The 18982-nt window shown below is 46.6% G+C and overlaps 3 protein-coding genes across 7 annotated transcripts in view; 2 read left to right on the plus strand and 1 right to left on the minus strand.

Moving 5' to 3' along the window:
- The window catches only part of LOC130539700 (apoptosis-stimulating of p53 protein 1-like), a 27625-nt gene extending 17532 nt beyond the window's left edge, over positions 1-10093 (plus strand). For 4 of the 5 annotated variants that reach the window (XM_057058218.1, XM_057058222.1, XM_057058221.1 and 1 more), the window contains 19 exons: positions 183-239; positions 430-550; positions 629-708; positions 779-922; positions 1008-1148; positions 1220-1415; positions 1760-1888; positions 4247-4314; positions 4461-4656; positions 5295-5519; positions 5598-5801; positions 5875-6025; positions 6100-6137; positions 6248-6615; positions 6703-6843; positions 7641-7774; positions 7898-8064; positions 8194-8393; positions 8713-10093. In XM_057058218.1, the coding sequence (XP_056914198.1) occupies positions 183-239; positions 430-550; positions 629-708; positions 779-922; positions 1008-1148; positions 1220-1415; positions 1760-1888; positions 4247-4314; positions 4461-4656; positions 5295-5519; positions 5598-5801; positions 5875-6025; positions 6100-6137; positions 6248-6615; positions 6703-6843; positions 7641-7774; positions 7898-8064; positions 8194-8393; positions 8713-8754 (2802 nt within the window). In that variant the 3' untranslated portion in view covers positions 8755-10093. The remainder of the gene's footprint in view (positions 1-182; positions 240-429; positions 551-628; positions 709-778; positions 923-1007; positions 1149-1219; positions 1416-1759; positions 1889-4246; positions 4315-4460; positions 4657-5294; positions 5520-5597; positions 5802-5874; positions 6026-6099; positions 6138-6247; positions 6616-6702; positions 6844-7640; positions 7775-7897; positions 8065-8193; positions 8394-8712) is intronic. The other variant, XM_057058219.1, reaches the window with a different exon arrangement.
- On the minus strand, positions 9878-10962 carry LOC130513019 (tubulin alpha-1B chain-like). The gene is made up of 3 exons (XM_057011559.1): positions 10765-10962; positions 10148-10687; positions 9878-9958 (listed from the first exon to the last, which is right to left on the minus strand). Exons 1-3 carry the CDS (start codon positions 10960-10962, stop codon positions 9878-9880), a joined length of 819 nt encoding a protein of 272 aa, XP_056867539.1.
- A 211-nt stretch (positions 10963-11173) lies between these two features.
- Positions 11174-15857, plus strand: LOC130539701 (tubulin alpha-1B chain-like). Its single transcript, XM_057058223.1, has 5 exons — positions 11174-11251; positions 13781-13862; positions 14298-14520; positions 14607-14755; positions 14831-15857. Exons 2-5 carry the CDS (start codon positions 13860-13862, stop codon positions 15806-15808), a joined length of 1353 nt encoding a protein of 450 aa, XP_056914203.1. The 5' UTR covers positions 11174-11251; positions 13781-13859; the 3' UTR covers positions 15809-15857.
- The last annotated feature ends 3125 nt before the right edge of the window (positions 15858-18982 follow it).

Raw genomic sequence — 18982 nt, forward strand, 5'->3', positions numbered from 1 at the left:
CAAGAAAGTGGAAACAAAGTGAATAATTGGGGAATGACATGTTTTCTCTGTCCATCTATCCATTTGAATTAGGAGGAGATTAATATTATGATGAGCAACAAAAAAATAGCAAAAACTCACTGAATTCACATTGTCACCAAATTCCAATATATGTATAACATGTCTAATTATGGTCTCTTTAGGAGCAGAGGCTGAGATATCTTCACCAGGGAGGCAGATCTAACCAAGCGCAGTCACAGGTGGGCTCCACGTGCCAGTCTGGAGCGCATGTCTGTACATTATACAGTTCATCATCCCCAACATGTGCTTTACTGACGAACTCGAGACTTATGAAAGATTCTATTTTACGCTATTGTTAATATTGTGTATAAATGTTCAAGTGGCTGACAGAAGCTGTGTAAATACAGTTCACACGTGTCTCCTGTTTAGTCTGAGGCTGAGAAGCTACAGCGGCTGAAGGAGCGCGTGGAAACTCAAGAGGCCCGGTTGAAGAAGATCCGAGCCATGAGAGGACAAGTGGACTACAGTAAACTGATCAATGGGAATCTGTGTAAGCCCAAGCATGGTGCAGAGATGGTTTTTAAAACTGAAAAGACCCAAAGCTGACAACTGCACTGCTCTCTCTTAGCTGCAGAGATTGAACACGTGAGCAACCTGTTCCAGGAGAAGCAGGCGGAGCTGCAGTCGGCCGTGCTTCGAGTGGATCAGGTAATCTGGACAAATGAAATTGGGTTTAGATTTAAGCGGTCGTCGAGGTTCATCGAACTCTTTTCACCAGTTAACGCAGCAGTTGGAGGATTTAAAGAGGGGCCGTCTTCAGCTTCATACCGGTCAGGGGACAACTGGATCTGCTGGCCAGAAGGGATCAACCCCGTCTGGTCCTGCTGCCCTGGAGCTGAGGAAGCTGTACCAGGAGCTGCAGGTAAATCAAACATTCTCATCTTCCCTTTCGGTTTAAGGTGTTTTTGCACCCAGATTCTTTATTGTTTGGTAACTGGTGATCTCAGGCTCGTAACCGTCAAAACCTGGAGCAGAGCAACAAATTGGCCCAGAACAAAGAGCTGCTTAACAAGAGGAACGCCCAGGTGACTGTGATGGACCAACGCATTGAAGACCTGAGAGAACGACTGCATAAGAAGAGAGCAGAAGTAAACAGCTTCAGTCTGATTGTTGACTGGCCTCGTCGAGGGCTTTGCTCAAGTGTAATTCTGTGTTCCAGCTGAGTCGTATGAACGGAGGCGGCCCGGCTCCTCCACAGACCTCTGCACATCCAGGTGGGGGGGTGTCCAGTCGAGTGGCAGCTGTGTGCCCCTACATCCAGGTTCCAGTGGAGGGAAGAAAGGATGCAGGTTACCCCCTGCTGGCTGACCCACCCCCGAAACATACCCCTCTGAGCCACATCCGCTCCCTCTCAGGTTGGTAGATTCATCTGTTGTTAAAGGCGCTCTGGATTATTTCAGATCGTTTTTTGTCAGAGTTTCTATCTACACTATCACTAACTATGTCTGTTCTTTCCTTTCCCTGTCCGTCCGCTCCCTTTTTCCTCACCCCTCCCACGTTGTTAACCGTTGGTGTTTTTGGTGACTTTGTGACTACCGTTGTTTGTCGTCGTTGTTGTGGTGGTGGTGGTGGTGGTGGTGGTGCTTCCCCTTGTGATCCCCCTATTGCTGTTTTTGACACATCACTATGATGTGTTGGCGATCGTCACTGTTGTGGTCGGTGTGCTGTCGCTGTCTTCGCGGTGGGCGTGGCCACACAGAGGAAGACAGGAGTGGTACCAGGAAGCCCCCCAGCCAATGGAAGGTGTCAGATTTAGACATCATCCTGTCAGAGCCCATTGAGACATGGGATGGTCGTTCGCCCCTTCTGGAGCGTGACAGTAAAGAGAGTGAGTTCCTGAGTGGTGTCAGAGAGGCGTTCTGACCACACGCACGCTGCACTGGTGAAAGCTTAACCCGCTCACTCCGCACCTTACATGTTTACATCATGACTCAGTTCCTTCATTTCTTTAAGTTTGTGCACAACTCCTGGCGTGCTTACATGTAACCCTGACTAACAGATGGTCCGGGGAACATAATTGAATTAGCTACGGAAAATGACCTTAAATTAGTGTTGTGCCTTTACAGACGCAGACGTGACATCTGATAGCCAACAGCTGCGTATGGTCAGGGAGACCAGCATGAGAAAATAAACTAAAGGCATATTGCAGTCCGGACAGATTATCCACTCATGTCTTTATATCCCCGCTCCAGGAAAAACACATTAAAACAAAGACGTACTTTTCAGCTCCAGTTTGGATTTTAAAGGCCAAAAATCAGCCTGCTGTGTTAGTCAAGTTGACATTGGCCTCACAACCATTCTTAGCCTTATGTCTCATGAACCAAGTAAGCAAAGTGGGTTGGGCTGAAATAAATCCCATTGTTATTTTGAATGTCAAAGCAAATTCAGCTCCTTTTATTATTCCCTCTTATGTAATGTGGAAAAGTTGGGGGTGTAAATAATGTCAGGGCCCTACAGTGCCAGCAGGCATTAGAGTCTAAAGGGAAAAAAGAGCTATACTAACTGGTTCCTATATACAGCGCAGTGTGTGTGTGTGTGTGTGTGTGTGTGTGTGTGTGTGTGTGTGTGTGTGTGTGTGTGTGTGCCCACCCGTGTTTTTGGTGGTGGTCACAGCAGCTGCTGTTGTCCTCATCAGGGAGATTAAAGCTTTCAAGCACAGGTTTACAGAGAATATCTGTCTGCCGGTGTAAATGATTGACTGCAGCAGGGTCGGGAACAGTAAAGAACAGTACACACTCATCCGGTCTGGGTTCCATCGTTTGTATCAGAGGTATCGAGATAACATCTTCACACAGAAATACACACTTGTATCCAGAGAGTTGAAACATTTATTTAGATTGAGTTTATTTAAATCCTATGGCCGTTTTCAAAGAGGTAAATGACAGAAAGTGTGAAAACAGGCTTAAACTCTTCTAAATTAGCTTCTCAAACAAGGTAAACAGATTTATTGCCATTAGGCATGCTGCCTGCTGTCTGTGTTTTTTCTTCTTTGACTGGGTTGGTGTGCCAGCTGTCACAGTGCATTTTGGGAGTTTCATACCAGTGTGTGCCTACCAAAGCATTCAGATACTTCATATGTTCCCAAAATATCCATCTCTGCTTATTAATCATCACCATAAAATGTTTGTTGTTTATTAACTGATATTCCATTAGCTGCTTAAGTTCCCTTTCTTGCAGTGTTGATTTGACTCTGTCCCTGCTGCCTAACCCTAAAGGACTCTAATCTAAACTCTCAGACAGGCTGGCTGCCAAGTTTCCGCCTTGTGCAGAATTGACTGTCCACTTCCTGCCGTGACAGTTTTCAGAGGTCAGCAGGTTACAGCAGGGTTCACTGGCTGCACAGCACAGCTTATACACCGCAGGGTCAATAGTTAATCAGTATTCCTCATGGGCCAGAACCTGTGATGTAGTTGTTCCACTGAAGGTGAGGCCAAATGGTTAGGTAACAGCTTAAATGATGGCTGAATGTCAGGCACCCAGGAACATTCCTGGGATTTATTTTTTGGGCTAACAGGCAACAGTAGGCGGTATTGAACATTAACAGGATACGCTAACAAATGTGGGTTACGTTTGTCTTTCCCCTCATGTTACCGTCCTGAAATGTGCATTAGAAGTTGATTGAAATTGTGTAAGTCGGCTTTTATCAGTATTATTTCCTCATTTTTCAGTAGTCTGAGGGGGAGGAAGTGAAGTTAAACTGCTGAGACGGGGGCTTTGTGATGGGTGTGTTTTGAAAGACATTCAATTCTTTAGATGTTATGCCCAAAAAAGCAAGTAGAATTATCATTGTTTTTACTGTCAGATGCAGACAACACTGACAGCATAATGCTGGCCAGTCATTTTGGAACGGACCCCCTGACGCAGCACATCGCAGTTTTTGTTGTAGAGCTGAAGGAGCTGAAAACATGTTTGTAGCAGAAATAACTGTAATCACTCGTTTAAACACAGAGAGGTTGTTAAGCAATTTAGTCTTGGTCTTGTTATGCTGTAGTATTTGGTGAGTGTTTACTCCTTCAGGGCAGAACGCATAGTCAAAAATAACTCACTGACTTTTAGTCTATTAATAGACAGGAATATTCCATGATTATTGCGTGGAAAAACAATGCACTATGTCATGCAGCTGTTGTGAAAACAGGATCTAAGTAGGAGTTAATGTTTGTCCTCTTGGTTTTCTTCCCTTCTTTAGCTAATGAAGCGTCATGGCCGAGCATCACTAAGAGCGCATCAGACTGGAGAGCAGTCAGTCCGGAACAGGTAGAGCCCGCTCTGCACCAGACTTACGTTCATTTTATATTAAGTGGAAGAAATTCATCTCGAAAAATTATTCTTGGAGCGAGAGGTTTCCAAAAACATGAGTTATCCTTATTGTTATAGTTAATGCTTCTCCTTCTTTTCCCCAGCGTCCTTCTGGTTATGGTACCTACCCCAGTGCCGCCCACCAGACGGGGGGTCATCAATGCACGACCAGCTCCCTGCCTCGCTCAGCCCCCAGCACGCTGGGCTGGCCCCGGTCCAGTACTGCAAATGCCGCCTCCTCTTCCTCTTCATCATCCTCTTCTTTACAGCGGATATCAATCTCCCCTAATTCAACCCAAGGTAATTAAAGCAGTACAATGCTGCTCATTCATTCTGTTTTTACAGTTTAAATACGCGCCACATATATTTATACTTAAATCCACCCCACTTATTGTATACTACACTATAGAACACTAGTATATTTGTATGAGAAACAGACTGAAAACACAGAGCTGTTAATCTATAGAAACAGGTCAACCAGCATCGGAATAAATATCACCTGCAATCTTCAACTCTACTTCTGTTGTATGTGTGTACTTATTTTGTTACTTCCCCAAAAATCCTCCTAAAAAAGTAGTTTGTGTTGTGTTTGCTCGCATAGTTGCAATCTCTCCTTTTATATCCTGTCACCTGTTCAGCTTAAATGACATCCAGACTGACAAACCGAGGAAAGTGTAATGAGCTACTTGAATTAAAATAATAAATACATGAGCTGGTAAATGTTAATTGAGGTTCATCATTACGCAGTATTTCAGATGGTGATTGTAAATCACAGCCTCTTTTACTGTGTCATAGTTTGTATCATAGACACTTCTAAATGAATACTTGATCATTCCGTTCATTGTCTATCAATAGTTCCCTCTACCTGCACCTGACGGCTGCAAAACACTGATTCCTTTCACGGCAAATCCTCCCGTGATCCTTGTGCTCCTCCATAGGTCCTGCTCCATCCCAGCCTTCTCCTTTGTCTCCACAAACCGAGAGAAGCGACCTTCCACCGGCGGTGGCCGTTCGTCCCTACATTCCCGACCACCCCTCCAGGCCCCAGTCTCCCAGGAAGGGTCCTGCCACCATGAACAGCAGCTCCATCTACAGCATGTACCTCCAGCAGCCTCAGGCGAAAAACTACGGATCACTTAGCAACAGGACCTCTGTCAAAGCAGGTAACCCCAGCCTCCAGTAGATCTGTGTTGAATGTTGTGACAGGGACTATAATGAAAAATCCACGTCCTTCTCTGTAGTCTACGGTAAACCGATCCTCCCCAGCTCCTCCGCGTCTCCGTCTCCCGTCCCTTTTCTGCAAGGAGGAGGAGCCATAAAGACAGGTGAACAGGATGTGACGGATGGAGGAAAAGGAGGGGAGAGCAGCGATGGACGGATTCTGCCTCCACCCAATGTCGACAACATCCCTCGTCCCCTCAGTCCCACCAAACTCACCCCAGTCGGTAGGTGGAGGTGATCCTCTTTCATGGCCCAGCTGATAAAGTAGGAGGAAATAGCTCTTTCCTCTCTCCACAGCCCACTCTCAGATGCGTTACCAGAGCGACGCTGACCTGGACATCCTCCGCAGGCGCCTCAGTAACGCGCCGCGACCCCTGAAAAAACGCAGCTCCATCACTGAGCCCGAGGGCCCCCAGGGGCCAAACATCCAGAAACTGCTTTACCAGAGGTTGGTGACACTTGGCGTGACGTTTAACGTGTGATCAAATCTAAAACTCAGCTGGGTTCTGTGATTGTTGACAGGTTCAACACTCTGGCAGGAAGTATGGACGGATGTTCAGGTAAGACGTTAATGCCTCACGAGTTCACCTCTGGACCAAATATGGGATGTGAATAAGCTACATGATGTTCTCTTATAAACTTTGATCAACTGTTTCACTCCGCATTCTAGTAAATACCTTCTACCAGCCGGACTCCATTTTGGGCGACATGGACAACATCCATTCAGCGAATGGGAATGTGGACCCTGCTGACAAACTCCTCACTGTGGCAGCCTCAGAGGGCGAAGGTCAAAACCTGAACGCAGTCTCGCTCCACTTATCCCCTCCTTTGGTTGTCTTGGAAACGCCTAAAGCAACGACACTGAAAGCGGAATCTGTCAATAATCTACTGCCGTCAGTGCAGCTCAGTCCATCCCCAGTGCCTGAGAGGCTGGAGGACCAGAACAACAACAGCCAGAGAAGATCTAGTCCCTCCCACAGCTCTGGAGGCCACACATCCCCTTCTCCTTCTCCTTCCACCCAGACTCCACCAACCAAGGTGTTTATAACACAAAACAGAGACTCCTGCCTCTCGCAGACACAGGAATCTCTTTCCAAACATCTGTTGTTCTCTCCATGTGTGCAGCAAGTGAAGCGGACTAACCTGAAGAAGCCGTCGTCGGAGCGGACGGGTCACGGCCTGCGAGTCAAGTTTAACCCGTTAGCGCTGCTGCTGGATGCATCCTTAGAGGGGGAGTTTGACCTGGTGCAGAGGATTATATATGAGGTAACATCAGATTATGATGTTGTTGCTGGATCAGTATTAGAAAACATGTCCGGATCACAAATGTGGAATGCCTTTTAGTCGCCATTGGATTTAAAATCAAATCAAGCCGTGTTTATTTTAACATTACCGTCAGAGGGTCAAAAGGAGCCAGTTTGAACGAGTTGTTGGGGAAGATAAGAGGACCCTGCTATCAGAACAGGATCTCTACACTTTGGTTAAACTTATTAGAATTTTCCCCCATTTGTAACTAAGTATTTGCCTCACCTACCAGAAATGCCTGCACACACACACACACACACACACATCCACCTACACTGATTGCTTCAACAGATCTGCTACTGACTGCAGGATATCAAAGATTTTCACTATCTGTGCGAGGACGGACGTCTTTGATGTTCAGCCGCTCTACCAGGACAGAGCTGCTCGCTGTCGTAATGTGTGGGCTGCGGAGCATTTCCAGCCTTAATCACAGACCCTGAGCAGCATCACAAAGCTCCCAATGTTTCACCCAGAAGCAGGATGGCGCTGCTGTCCAGACAGTATCGGGAGCACTTCAAGGAATCATTCACGTCCAGCACGAAAGCAGGCTGACGGTGTTTCACCCCGAGGATGTAAAACTGAGCGACTCAGCAGCTCTGAGACAGAGCAGAAACTGTTTAACTCTCCTGACTTCAGCACTTTTTCTCTGACTTTAACTTGGAGGTTAAAAGACTGAAAGCTGACACTAACACAGATGCTTTTTTTATAGCACGGAAGCATAAACAATCTGTGATTCCCTCCTGATTTTTCGATTGAAGGTGGAAAATCCCAGCATGCCCAACGATGAAGGCATCACTCCTCTTCACAACGCCGTCTGTGCCGGACATCACCATATCGTGAAGTTCCTGCTGGACTTTGCCGTTAATGTAAACGCAGCTGACAGTGACGGATGGTCAGTACCGTTCATGTCATGACAGAGATAAATGTCCTCAGATTCAGCTCCCGTTCCTGTCTGCACCGGAGTGCGTCTAGGAACTGTGGTGATCAGGGGAATGTTGTCTGATTGTCCCCGCAGGACTCCGCTGCACTGTGCTGCTTCCTGCAACAGCGTGCATCTCTGTAAGATGCTGGTGGAGTCAGGCGCCGCCATCTTCGCTACTACCATCAGTGACGTGGAGACAGCAGCAGACAAGTGTGAAGAGATGGAGGAGGGCTACACACAGTGTTCTCAGTTCCTCTACGGTGGGCACATGCAGCCAGCTCGTGGTCGGCTAAAGAACCAAAACAAGTTCCCTCCACCCAGAGGAGAAGCGATCCTCGCGGGGTCAGTTCTTGAGACAGTCGTTAACGTTCAGTCTTCACCTCCGCTAGGTGTGCAAGAGAAGTTGGGTGTGATGAACAAAGGTTTGGTTTACGCGCTCTGGGACTACACGGCCCAACACCCCGATGAGCTGTCCTTCAGCGAGGGCGACGCCCTCGCAGTGCTGCGCCGCAGCGACGACGTAGAGACCGAGTGGTGGTGGGCACGGTTCAACGACCGCGAGGGATACGTACCCAGAAACCTCCTGGGGGTAAGCAAGCACAAAAGTTATGGCTCAGAATGCTACACACACTTGTTGTTTACGTTGATGATATAAGTATAATATAATAAAGTCCATCTATAAATTACACCTCAATGTAACTCAGCAAAATAAGCCGATGGTGTTTGGGAATACTGCGGAGCCCTCGGTGATGAATTGTGCTGGTTCGTTATTGAATTAAGCGCCACTTCAGTGGCAGATTTATTCTTAAACAATCTTGTGGCCTGTCTTCATGCTGCTCAGACACCTCCAGGACAATGTTAACATGATGTGGTGACTCTGCACCCTCCCTCCCTCCCTCCCTCTCCAGCTGTATCCGCGGATTAAACCCAGACAGCGCTCCCTGGCTTGAAGCCCAGCCCAGGAGTCACATGCACGCTTGCAGATGGTGCAGAGAGGAGCAGCGCGTGGGCCGCAGCTCCGGCTGAGAAAGGAAGAGCGACGCGTGGACGTCATCGCGAGGCCGAAGCAAGCAAAAGCGGAGTGTGTAACTTTTTTATGTTCCCGTTGGAAGCCCACAGGTGCTTTAGTGTAAAAGCTAATTCTTTTCACTCAGTTGCTGCCTGCGTCTCGTTTTAAGCAACATTCGTGATAAATTGACGAGGTCTCCGTTGCATGAAAGAAGCTGCTAAGAAGAAAAGTCTTCCAGGGACAACATCAAAGCACGAGCTTGGTATTAGAAATGATTAGCATTTGCCCGAAAGATCTTATCTTTGAATTCCATTTTACTTGTTTTATTCCTGTTTCAATAGTAAAGATAATATCAAAGCCCAGCTGGACCTTGACAAGGCCCAATGTGGCCCAGTGCTTTCAGTACTGTGAAGATCTAAATGCAGTTTTACAAACAAGGTGAGCTGAAAGTTAATGAAGTTGGAAAACAGAAGGTAGATGGAAGGGACAGAGAGGAGGCTGTGACTGTTCATTAGCTTGGTGGAGCAGCTTTTGGTGCGTCTAGAACCTGGTAGTTGCACTCTGATAGCCAAAGAAGAGAGGAAGAGTGAAGCAAGAGCTGAGAAATAAGATTCCATTTCGAGTTTAATGCTTAAAAACAGAGAGGAAGCAGCTGTGGGTGGGTCTGAGGTATTCTGTTTCTGTTGACTTGGCCCTGGTACCGCTGTCATTAATGTTTGTTCAAGTGCAACCAGTGTTGCTGGTTTTCTGAAACGGATAGAAGAAGGGAAACAAGAATGTAGAGAATGAGTTTGTAAAAGCAGTGTATTGGGATAAACATTTAGAGATAAAGGAAGAAAGATAAAATTCATAATATTTAATATTTTATACATGAAGTCATTGATTTTAATGGCCAATCAGCGTTTGCCATCTTCAATATAACCTAAAAACAGCATCATTTACAAAGACAAATCACTTTTCATTTCCCATTTTTCTTTATTTTTTACATATTTCTTTAATATTATGGTTGTAATGTTCACTTCATTTATTTTATTCAAGCCTTTTTTTTTCTATTGTTAAATTTATTAGTTGGAAACAGAGCTTATTTCTGTTCTGGCGCTACTCTCTGCTGCCACCTTGTGGACAGATGTCAACTTGATCTGTACCTACAAAGGAGGAAAAAGTTGGATATTTAAGATGCACTTTGTTCTGGGGAGTGTTAACCATTACTTTGTGTATATGTAACGTGTAACTCCACAACAGATGAACTATAAATATAATAAAGATATTATAATCCATGCTGTGAGTGACTCATTCATTTGTGTGAATTTCCGAAGTAGCAGGTGTAAACTGACAACAGTCAGCTCATTGTCATGTTCCAGAAACCAGTTTGAGATGATCTGAGCTTTGTGACATGGTTCATGGTAAGCTTTCTCAGCAGAGATGACGGGGGCATATGTGGCCAGTGGGAAATGGATACGGGGATAAGGCACCAAGTTGGTCTGGAACTCTGTCAGATCAACATTAAGGGCACCATCAAAACGCAGAGAAGCGGTGATGGAGGACACGATCTGACTGATCAGCCTGTTCAGGTTGCTGTAAGTGGGACGCTCGATATCCAGGTTCCTGCGGCAGATGTCGTAGATGGCCTCGTTGTCCACCATGAAGGCACAGTCAGAGTGCTCCAGGGTGCTGTGGGTGGTCAGGATGGAGTTGTAGGGCTCCACCACAGCAGTGGACACCTGGGGAGCCGGGTAGACTGAGAACTCAAGCTTGGACTTCTTGCCATAGTCGACGGACAGTCGCTCCATCAGCAGGGAGGTAAAACCAGAACCAGTGCCACCTCCAAAGCTGTGGAACACCAGAAAGCCCTGAAGGCCGGTGCACTGGTCAGTCTGTTTGGGAAGAGGGAGACAGAAAGATCTCAGATATAAACGTTCAATTATGAACTTAAAGAAAATCAGCAACTCACCAGTTTGCGGGTTCTGTCCAGCACGACATCGATGAGCTCTTTTCCGACGGTGTAGTGTCCACGGGCGTAGTTGTTGGCAGCATCCTCCTTACCAGTGATCAGCTGCTCAGGGTGAAAGAGCTGGCGGTAGGTACCAGTACGCACCTCATCTAAGGGTAAATAGCCAAGGTTATAGGAAGAGCTGCCTGACTGGATCATAGGCTGAGAATATTTACACAGGATTGAAGAAAAAAGGGAGAGAAGAGTATCCTGTTGGAGATATCTTGATACCAGATGACTTTAATTTAACCTATAATGCCAAATATAGTAAATTTGATACATGCACTTTTGAGAACTATTGCATCACCTGATGGTAAATCACTGAAAACTCTCTTGTACCCAGTCTTGCACCCCTGGTGGATACCTTTATCACTACAACAATTCAAACTGCACATGGGACGACACAAGATGGCTACCTTCCGATAGCTCTGGATCTCACCGGATCAAGGTATTATATTATTTAATATTTTAATATGAACACTCTACCCCCCTCCCCACATGCACGATCATCAACACCACCGCCACAGAGGAGCTGGCGATTGACCAGTGTGCCTCTAATTGTGAGGAGGGATATGGTCAATCACTTCCCACTCTGGGAAAAGCCACAAAGGTGCAGGCACTGCCCAGGACACAAAAATGAAGAGGCTGATGTTCTTGTTATCACCTTAACTTCTGTTTTCATGATTACTACTGTTCATGACACAAGAAAAGAACGTTACTGGCGAAGATAACAGTTTGAAAAATTAAGAGGCAAATGTTCTTTACAGCCTTAACTGCTGTTTTTATGCTTACTACTGTTCATAATAAAAGCAAAAAGAAGAGGCCCAAAGAGGCTGATGTTTTTGCTGGATCACCAGAACTCCATGTAATGCTCAACGTATCATTTATGTTACAAATGGAAAAACCTATATGCAAATGTTTTATAACAGGGCCAAATAAAGGTTCCAGATCCAAGAAATCAGAATTTTCTGTCCATTATTTCTGGGGACAGTTATTACAGGGTTAAGGGTAGTTTGTCTTTACTTAAATCAACACAATAAAATGGGAATTTCCAACCATTTGCACCACTGTCTGTAGTTTCACATTACACTGTAGGATAGAGTTGAATTAGGTACAAGGTGGAATTGAGAATTATTTGTTAAATACATGTCGAGTTGGCTGATTTTTATGCTGTGCCACTTGAAGAAAGGCTTATTTTATCAAAGTGGTTGTCAGTGTGGTTTTTAATTAAACTGCTGCTGTATCTAGAGTTGATTCCCAATGGCCATGGCCCTGGAGGACCGCTGTCAATACCAGCGCTTTCAGAACAAGCACTAGCTTGTAGCTAATATTGTAACTGAAGTGTTGCTTCAGCACCCTCAGGATGGAAAATGTGTTAGGGGTGGCAGACACAAACTGAACCCCAAAAAGTAGACGCACACAGGACGATGGACGTGAACCAGGAAGCAGCCCCGCCCAGCCTGGAAACAGACAAGGGAAACACAGACAAGCCGATGGTGCCGGCATCTGGTGAACCGATTCCCCCCTGAAGCTGAGACAAATGCAGTGGCCGGCTAAGAGGAAGATACCGGGTTGGGAGATGTTAGTGGAAGGTTCCTGGGGAACTTAAGAATCTTTAACTTATCGTGTTTTGGGCACCCTGGGATGCCAATACATGCCAAAGGGACTTTGTAGTGGCTATTTGTCTTTCATATCAATAATCAAAATGGACACAGGCACATGAGGAGTGAAATTATGCAGGGTGAAACAGTCCATTGTCCAGGCAAAAATAAAGTTTCATGAGATTTATTTTCATCAGCAAAGTTTTTGTTTCACTGTGTTCTACCTAACTGCTTCTACTAGCTTGTGGATTATACTGTTCACATTGATTATACTGATGGTACTGTGTTCTTGAATCATATCACACATAGCGTGTTATGACTTTTTAGCCAAATGTAACAATAGAGTCAATTTGATTTCAAATTTCTGCTAATTTTAAGCCCATTGGAATGAATTGAGAGGGCTTCCACCATTCCCCCTAATCTAATGTAAATAGGAGTTCAAATTATTCAAAAGAAACAAAAAGCTTTGATGTTTGATCTTTAAATGATCAGAGGTCAAAAAAGCTTTCATTCAAAGCGGCATATTACAATACAACTTAATGTTGTCGCAGTCCTCTATACTATTGGTATCGATTAACCTTTGCGTCAGTCAGCAACTGTAAGGTAAGTTGTCGAAGACAAGACACAATTCTGTGCATCTGCATGAATGGAAGGAGCACGTAGGGCAAACTGAGTCATGAAATATGTTAATTACTGCTGTGCCATAAGGTTCTGTCTGGAGAGGACAGTTTCTGACATGGAGGCTGAGCAGGCTGTGCAGAGGCACAGTCTGGTGTTCTGTGGACTGGTTTAACCAATCATTCCTTTGAAATTTCAGAACTTTTCTAAGGCTGCACTGTTTGTCGTACAGGCACTAAAACACCAGAAGTGTAACTCAATCATGTACAGTGCAGTGATTTGTATACATTCATGCAAAATAGTGTAAATTGTAAATTTTGGACACGTAGAGATGAATGCAATGACAAAGGAGCTTTGATTCAAAGCAACATACTAAATTAAAAGTCTTATGTAAAGCAGCTGACCCTCTATACAGATATTGAATAAATTTAGTTCCCATTGAAGCTATTATAATTCAACAATCAGCGTGGTAAGATATTGGGGAAAAATATTGAATATTTTGTGCACCTCTGCATGTTACTCAATCATGGTATGTCCTACTGTGGGTAGTAGGATGTACAGATGCTAAAAAAAATCAAAATCATGTGTGTGGGGTTCTGTACTGTTTGGCTAAACACAGTACTGATGCATGTGGATTGAGATAAAACATTTGTCAGTAACTATTTTGATGGAAAAAAACACAATCAACAGAAAAGTACTGTTTGCTCATTGTCATTTTGTCCTTCATTTTGACATTCCTCTCTATATCCATCTTTTAGAAAATCACAGCAATTTTGCACAAGAAATCACTTTTCCGGACTATTCTTTTTATCGTACAGAGATCCATCTTTATTCAAAATGGTAAGTCAAAAGCTACTGTAATTTCTCATTTTTATTTTAGATTTAAAGTAAATGAGTGGCTCATGGATTAGGCAACTAATCCTTAGGTGTAACATGAAACTTGTGACCTCCCAGTTTCTTAATAAGAAAGAATGTAAAGGTGAAATCTTAAGTATCTGAACTGGCTCATTTAAGAATAACAAAGGATATTGTGCCTGAACCAGCAAGCAAATGGCTGTTTCAAAGCACAGCTGGGTTTAAAGTTTCAAATAACATGCATTTTAAATCCACATAATACATAACATATAATGTACATGTACATGGAGAGTGAGCTGGTATCAGGATATCTCCAATAGGATACTCTTCTCTCCCTTTTATCTTCAATCCTGTGTAAATATTCTCAGCCTATGATCCAGGGCCTGTATTACCTTCATCAACACATTTGTTCCCCCACAGCGTGAGTGCATCTCCATACACATTGGTCAGGCCGGTGTCCAGATCGGCAATGCTTGTTGGGAGCTTTACTGCCTGGAGCACGGGATCCAGCCCGACGGGCTGATGCCCAGTGACAAGACCGTTGGAGGAGGCGACGATTCTTTCAACACCTTCTTTAGTGAGACAGGAGCAGGAAAACACGTCCCCAGAGCTGTTTTTGTGGACCTGGAACCAACTGTGATAGGTGATTTATTTATGTTTGTGTGTGTTGATATATGTAGCCACCCCAGTCAGGCAGCTCTTCCTATAACCTTGGCTATTTACCCTTAGATGAGGTGCGTACTGGTACCTACCGCCAGCTCTTTCACCCTGAGCAGCTGATCACTGGTAAGGAGGATGCTGCCAACAACTACGCCCGAGGACACTACACCGTCGGAAAAGAGCTCATCGATGTCGTGCTGGACAGAACCCGCAAACTGGTGAGTTGCTGATTTTCTTTAAGTTCATAATTGAACGTTTATATCTGATATCTTTGTCTCCCTCTTCCCAAACAGACTGACCAGTGCACCGGCCTTCAGGGCTTTCTGGTGTTCCACAGCTTTGGAGGTGGCACTGGTTCTGGTTTTACCTCCCTGCTGATGGAGCGACTGTCCGTCGACTACGGCAAGAAGTCCAAGCTGGAGTTCTCAGTCTACCCAGCTCCCCAGGTGTCCACTGCTGTGGTGGAGCCCTACAACTCCATCCTGACCACCCACAGCACCCTGGAGCACTCTGACTGTGCCTTCATGGTGGACAACGAGGCCATCTACGACATCTGCCGCAGGAACCTGGATATCGAGCGTCCCACTTACAGCAACCTGAACAGGCTGATCAGTCAGATCGTGTCCTCCATCACCGCTTCTCTGCGTTTTGATGGTGCCCTTAATGTTGATCTGACAGAGTTCCAGACCAACTTGGTGCCTTATCCCCGTATCCATTTCCCACTGGCCACATATGCCCCCGTCATCTCTGCTGAGAAGGCTTACCATGAGCAGATGACCGTGGCTGAGATCACCACCGCTTGCTTTGAGCCAGCCAATCAGCTGGTGAAGTGTGACCCTCGTCACGGCAAGTACATGGCCTGTTGCCTTCTGTTTCGTGGTGACGTGGTGCCCAAAGACGTGAACGCTGCTATTGCCACCATCAAGAGCAGACGCAGCATCCAGTTTGTGGACTGGTGCCCCACCGGTTTCAAGGTTGGCATCAACTACCAGCCCCCCACTGTTGTTCCTGGTGGAGACCTGGCCAAGGTCCAGAGAGCTGTGTGCATGCTGAGCAACACCACCGCCATCGCTGAGGCCTGGGCTCGTCTGGATCACAAGTTTGACCTGATGTACGCCAAACGAGCCTTTGTTCACTGGTATGTGGGTGAGGGTATGGAGGAGGGAGAATTCTCTGAGGCCAGAGAAGACATGGCTGCTCTGGAGAAGGATTATGAGGAGGTGGGAACCGATAGTGTAGGAGACGAGGGAGAAGAGGGAGAAGAGTATTAAAAGAATGTATTCTTGTTTTGTTTCTACATAAAGCTCATCATTGTCATCATTCAATGTGTGTTTTTGTATCTTACTATAATGGATGAACAGAAGTCTTGACAACAAAGGTGTTGACATTTATTCATCAAAACATTCTATAGTCATATGAAGATTTTACTGTGAATTCCGCACTACACAGGGCACCTGAATATAAGTTGCACCACCAAAATTTCCTAAAATTTAAGTAAAAATACAAACATAAGCGGCACCTGACTATAAGAGACAGGTGGCCACTTTGTAAAAAGATCTTTATGCGACAGAGAAAGATTATTTCAAATGTTTAATTGCTAAACACGGCAGTAACACAGGAATAAATGACATTACAGCAACGCGTCAGGTAAAAAATATCGAGATTACCAGCTATTGATCGCCTTTAACTTAAAAGCTGCACCATAAGCATTCCTTCCTGTGTTATCCACGGTGAGGTTGTGTACATGAAGCACAAAGACTGTGCAAAACAATTAAACTAGCGTCTTTCTCAGTGCATTACCATAGCCCTTCAACCTGTATGTCTTGCTCTTGCATGGGTCAAACACCCTCTGGTTGCCGCTTTGCTGTAACTATCCATTGGAATTAAGAAACCTATCCCAGGTGAGTGATTGAGGAAGTCATAGAAATCCAATCTAAAGTCCTTTCTTTTCATTCCAATGGGCCCACAATTAGCAGAAGTTTGCAATCAAATGGACTCCATAGTTGGCTATAAAATTGGCTAAAAAGTCAAAATTGGCTAATAGTCACGTACTATTTCCCATGGAGTAGTATAGTTTGGTGCCTTTGGTGTCTTTACAACTGGCCCAGACTGTTTGTTCGTTCATTCGTTTGTTTTCTCCCGCTTATCCGGATCTGGGTCGCGGGGGCAGCAGCTTCAGGAGGGATGCCCAGACAGCCCTCTCCCCGGCCACCTCCATCAGCTCCTCCAGGGGGACCCCCAGCCGCTCCCAAGCCAGGCGAGAGATGTAATCTCTCCACCTAGTCCTGGGCTGGCCACGAGGCCTCCTCCCGGTGGGACATGTCTGGAACACCTCTAAAGGGAGGCATTCCAGAAGGCATCCTAGCCAGATGCCCGAGCCACCCCAACTGACTCCTCGATGTGGAGAAGCACCGATTCTACTCCAAGCTCCTCCCGGATGTCCGAGCTTCTCACCCTATCTCTAAGGCTGAGCCCGGCCACCCTGCGGAGGAAACTCATTTCAGCCGCTTGTATCCGTGATCTCGTTCTTTCGGTCATCACCCAACGATGATGGCCATAGGTGAGGATTGGGACGTAGATCGACCGGTAAATCGAGAGCTTTGCCTTCCGGCTCAGCTCCTTCTTCACCGTGACTGATAGGTTAAGCGCCCGCATCACTGCTGACGCCGCTCTGATCCGCCTGTCAATCTCACGTTACATCCTACCCTCACTCATGAACAAGATCCCGAGATACTTGAACTCCTCCACCTGGGGCAGGACCTCCTCCCCAAGCCGGAGAAGGCACTCTACCTTTTTTCGAGCGAGGACTCTGACTTGGAGGTGCTGATCCGCTTCCCTTCCGCTTCACACTCAGTCGCAAACCATCCCAGCATTTGATGGAGGTCCCTGTTCGATGGCGCCAGAAGAACTACATCATCTGCAAAAAGCAGTGACGAGATCTTCCGTCCACCGAACTCGAGACCCTTCCCTCCTCGGCTGCGCCTAGAAATTCTGTCCATAAAAGTTATGAACAGAACTGGTGACAAAGAGCAGCCCTGGCGGAGTCCAACCCTCACTGGGAACGAGTCCGACTTACAACCGGCTATCCGGACCAACCTCCTGCTCCTTTGGTACAGGGACTGGGCGACCCTTATCAAGGGACCGTCCACCCCATACTCCCGGAGCACCCCCCACAGGATGCCCCTGGGGACCCGGTCATAAGCATTTTCCAAGTCCACAAAGCAAATGTGGACTGGTTGGGCAAACTCCCAACTCCCCTCAAGCACCCCAGCAAGGGTAAAGAGCTGATCTGTGGTTCCACGACCGGGGCGAAACCGGCATTGTTCCTCCTCGATCAGAGGTTCAACTATCAGTCTAATCCTCTTTTCCAGCACCCTGGCATATACTTTCCCAGGGAGGCTGAGGAGTGTGATTCCCCTATAGTTGGAACACACCCTCTGGTCCCCCCTCTTAAAAGTAGGGACCACCACCCCGGTCTGCCAGTCCAAAGGCACTGCCCCCGATGTCCACGCAATGTTGCAGAGGCGTGTCAACCAGGACAGCCCTACAACATCCAGAGCCTTAAGATACCCCGGGCGGATCTCATCCGCTCCCGGAGCTCCACCGCCGGGCAGCTGTTTCACTATCTCGGCAACTTGTGTGGGCGAGTTGCCGCCTGCCGCCCTTAAGGCGCCGGACAGTTTGCCAGAATCTTCTCGAAGCAGACCGAAAGTCTTCCTCCATAGCCTCACTGAACTCCTCCCATGCCCGAGGTTTTGCCTCCACGACTGTCACGGCCGCAACCCGCTTAGCCAACCTGTACCGGTCAGCTGCTTCCGGAGACCCACAGACCAGCCCTGACCTGTAGGCCTCTTTCTTTCAGCGAGAGGGTTCCCCTCACCTCTGGTGTCCACCATCGGGTACGGGGATTACTGCCACGACCAGCACCAGCGGCCTTGCAGCCACAGCTCGCGACAGCTGCCTCGACAATGGCGGAGCTGAACATGGCCCCTTCAGACTCAATGTCCCCTACCACCCTCGGAACACGATCAAAGCTCTGTAGGAGGTGGGATTTGAAGACCAGCTTGACAGGTTCCTCCACCAAGCGTTCCCAACAGACCCTCACTAAGCGTTTGGGCCTGCCAGGTCCGCACGGTGCACTTTTGGGGGACATTCCTCCCTACTTACCTGCCGTCATAGAATAACATTAATCAAACTGAGCTCTCTAGCTGCAATAGCTGAGTGGGGGGTCAGAGGTCAGCAGAGAGGAGGGGAGGGGAGCAGAGGACAGGTAGAAGATAGGAATAGGCATAGATAAAGCAAGTACATTGATTATAACAAGCTGTTGGAGTTGAGGAGGTCAGCAGGGTCAGGGGTCAGAGGTCAGCAGGTCAGTGTAGGCCATGACCCAGTGGGGTGACAGAGGCCTGTCAGGTGATCATGTTTCCGGACCCCGGCAGCCTCGG

Source organism: Takifugu flavidus, chromosome 16, assembly GCF_003711565.1.
Source record: "Takifugu flavidus isolate HTHZ2018 chromosome 16, ASM371156v2, whole genome shotgun sequence".
Lineage (NCBI taxonomy): Eukaryota > Metazoa > Chordata > Actinopteri > Tetraodontiformes > Tetraodontidae > Takifugu > Takifugu flavidus.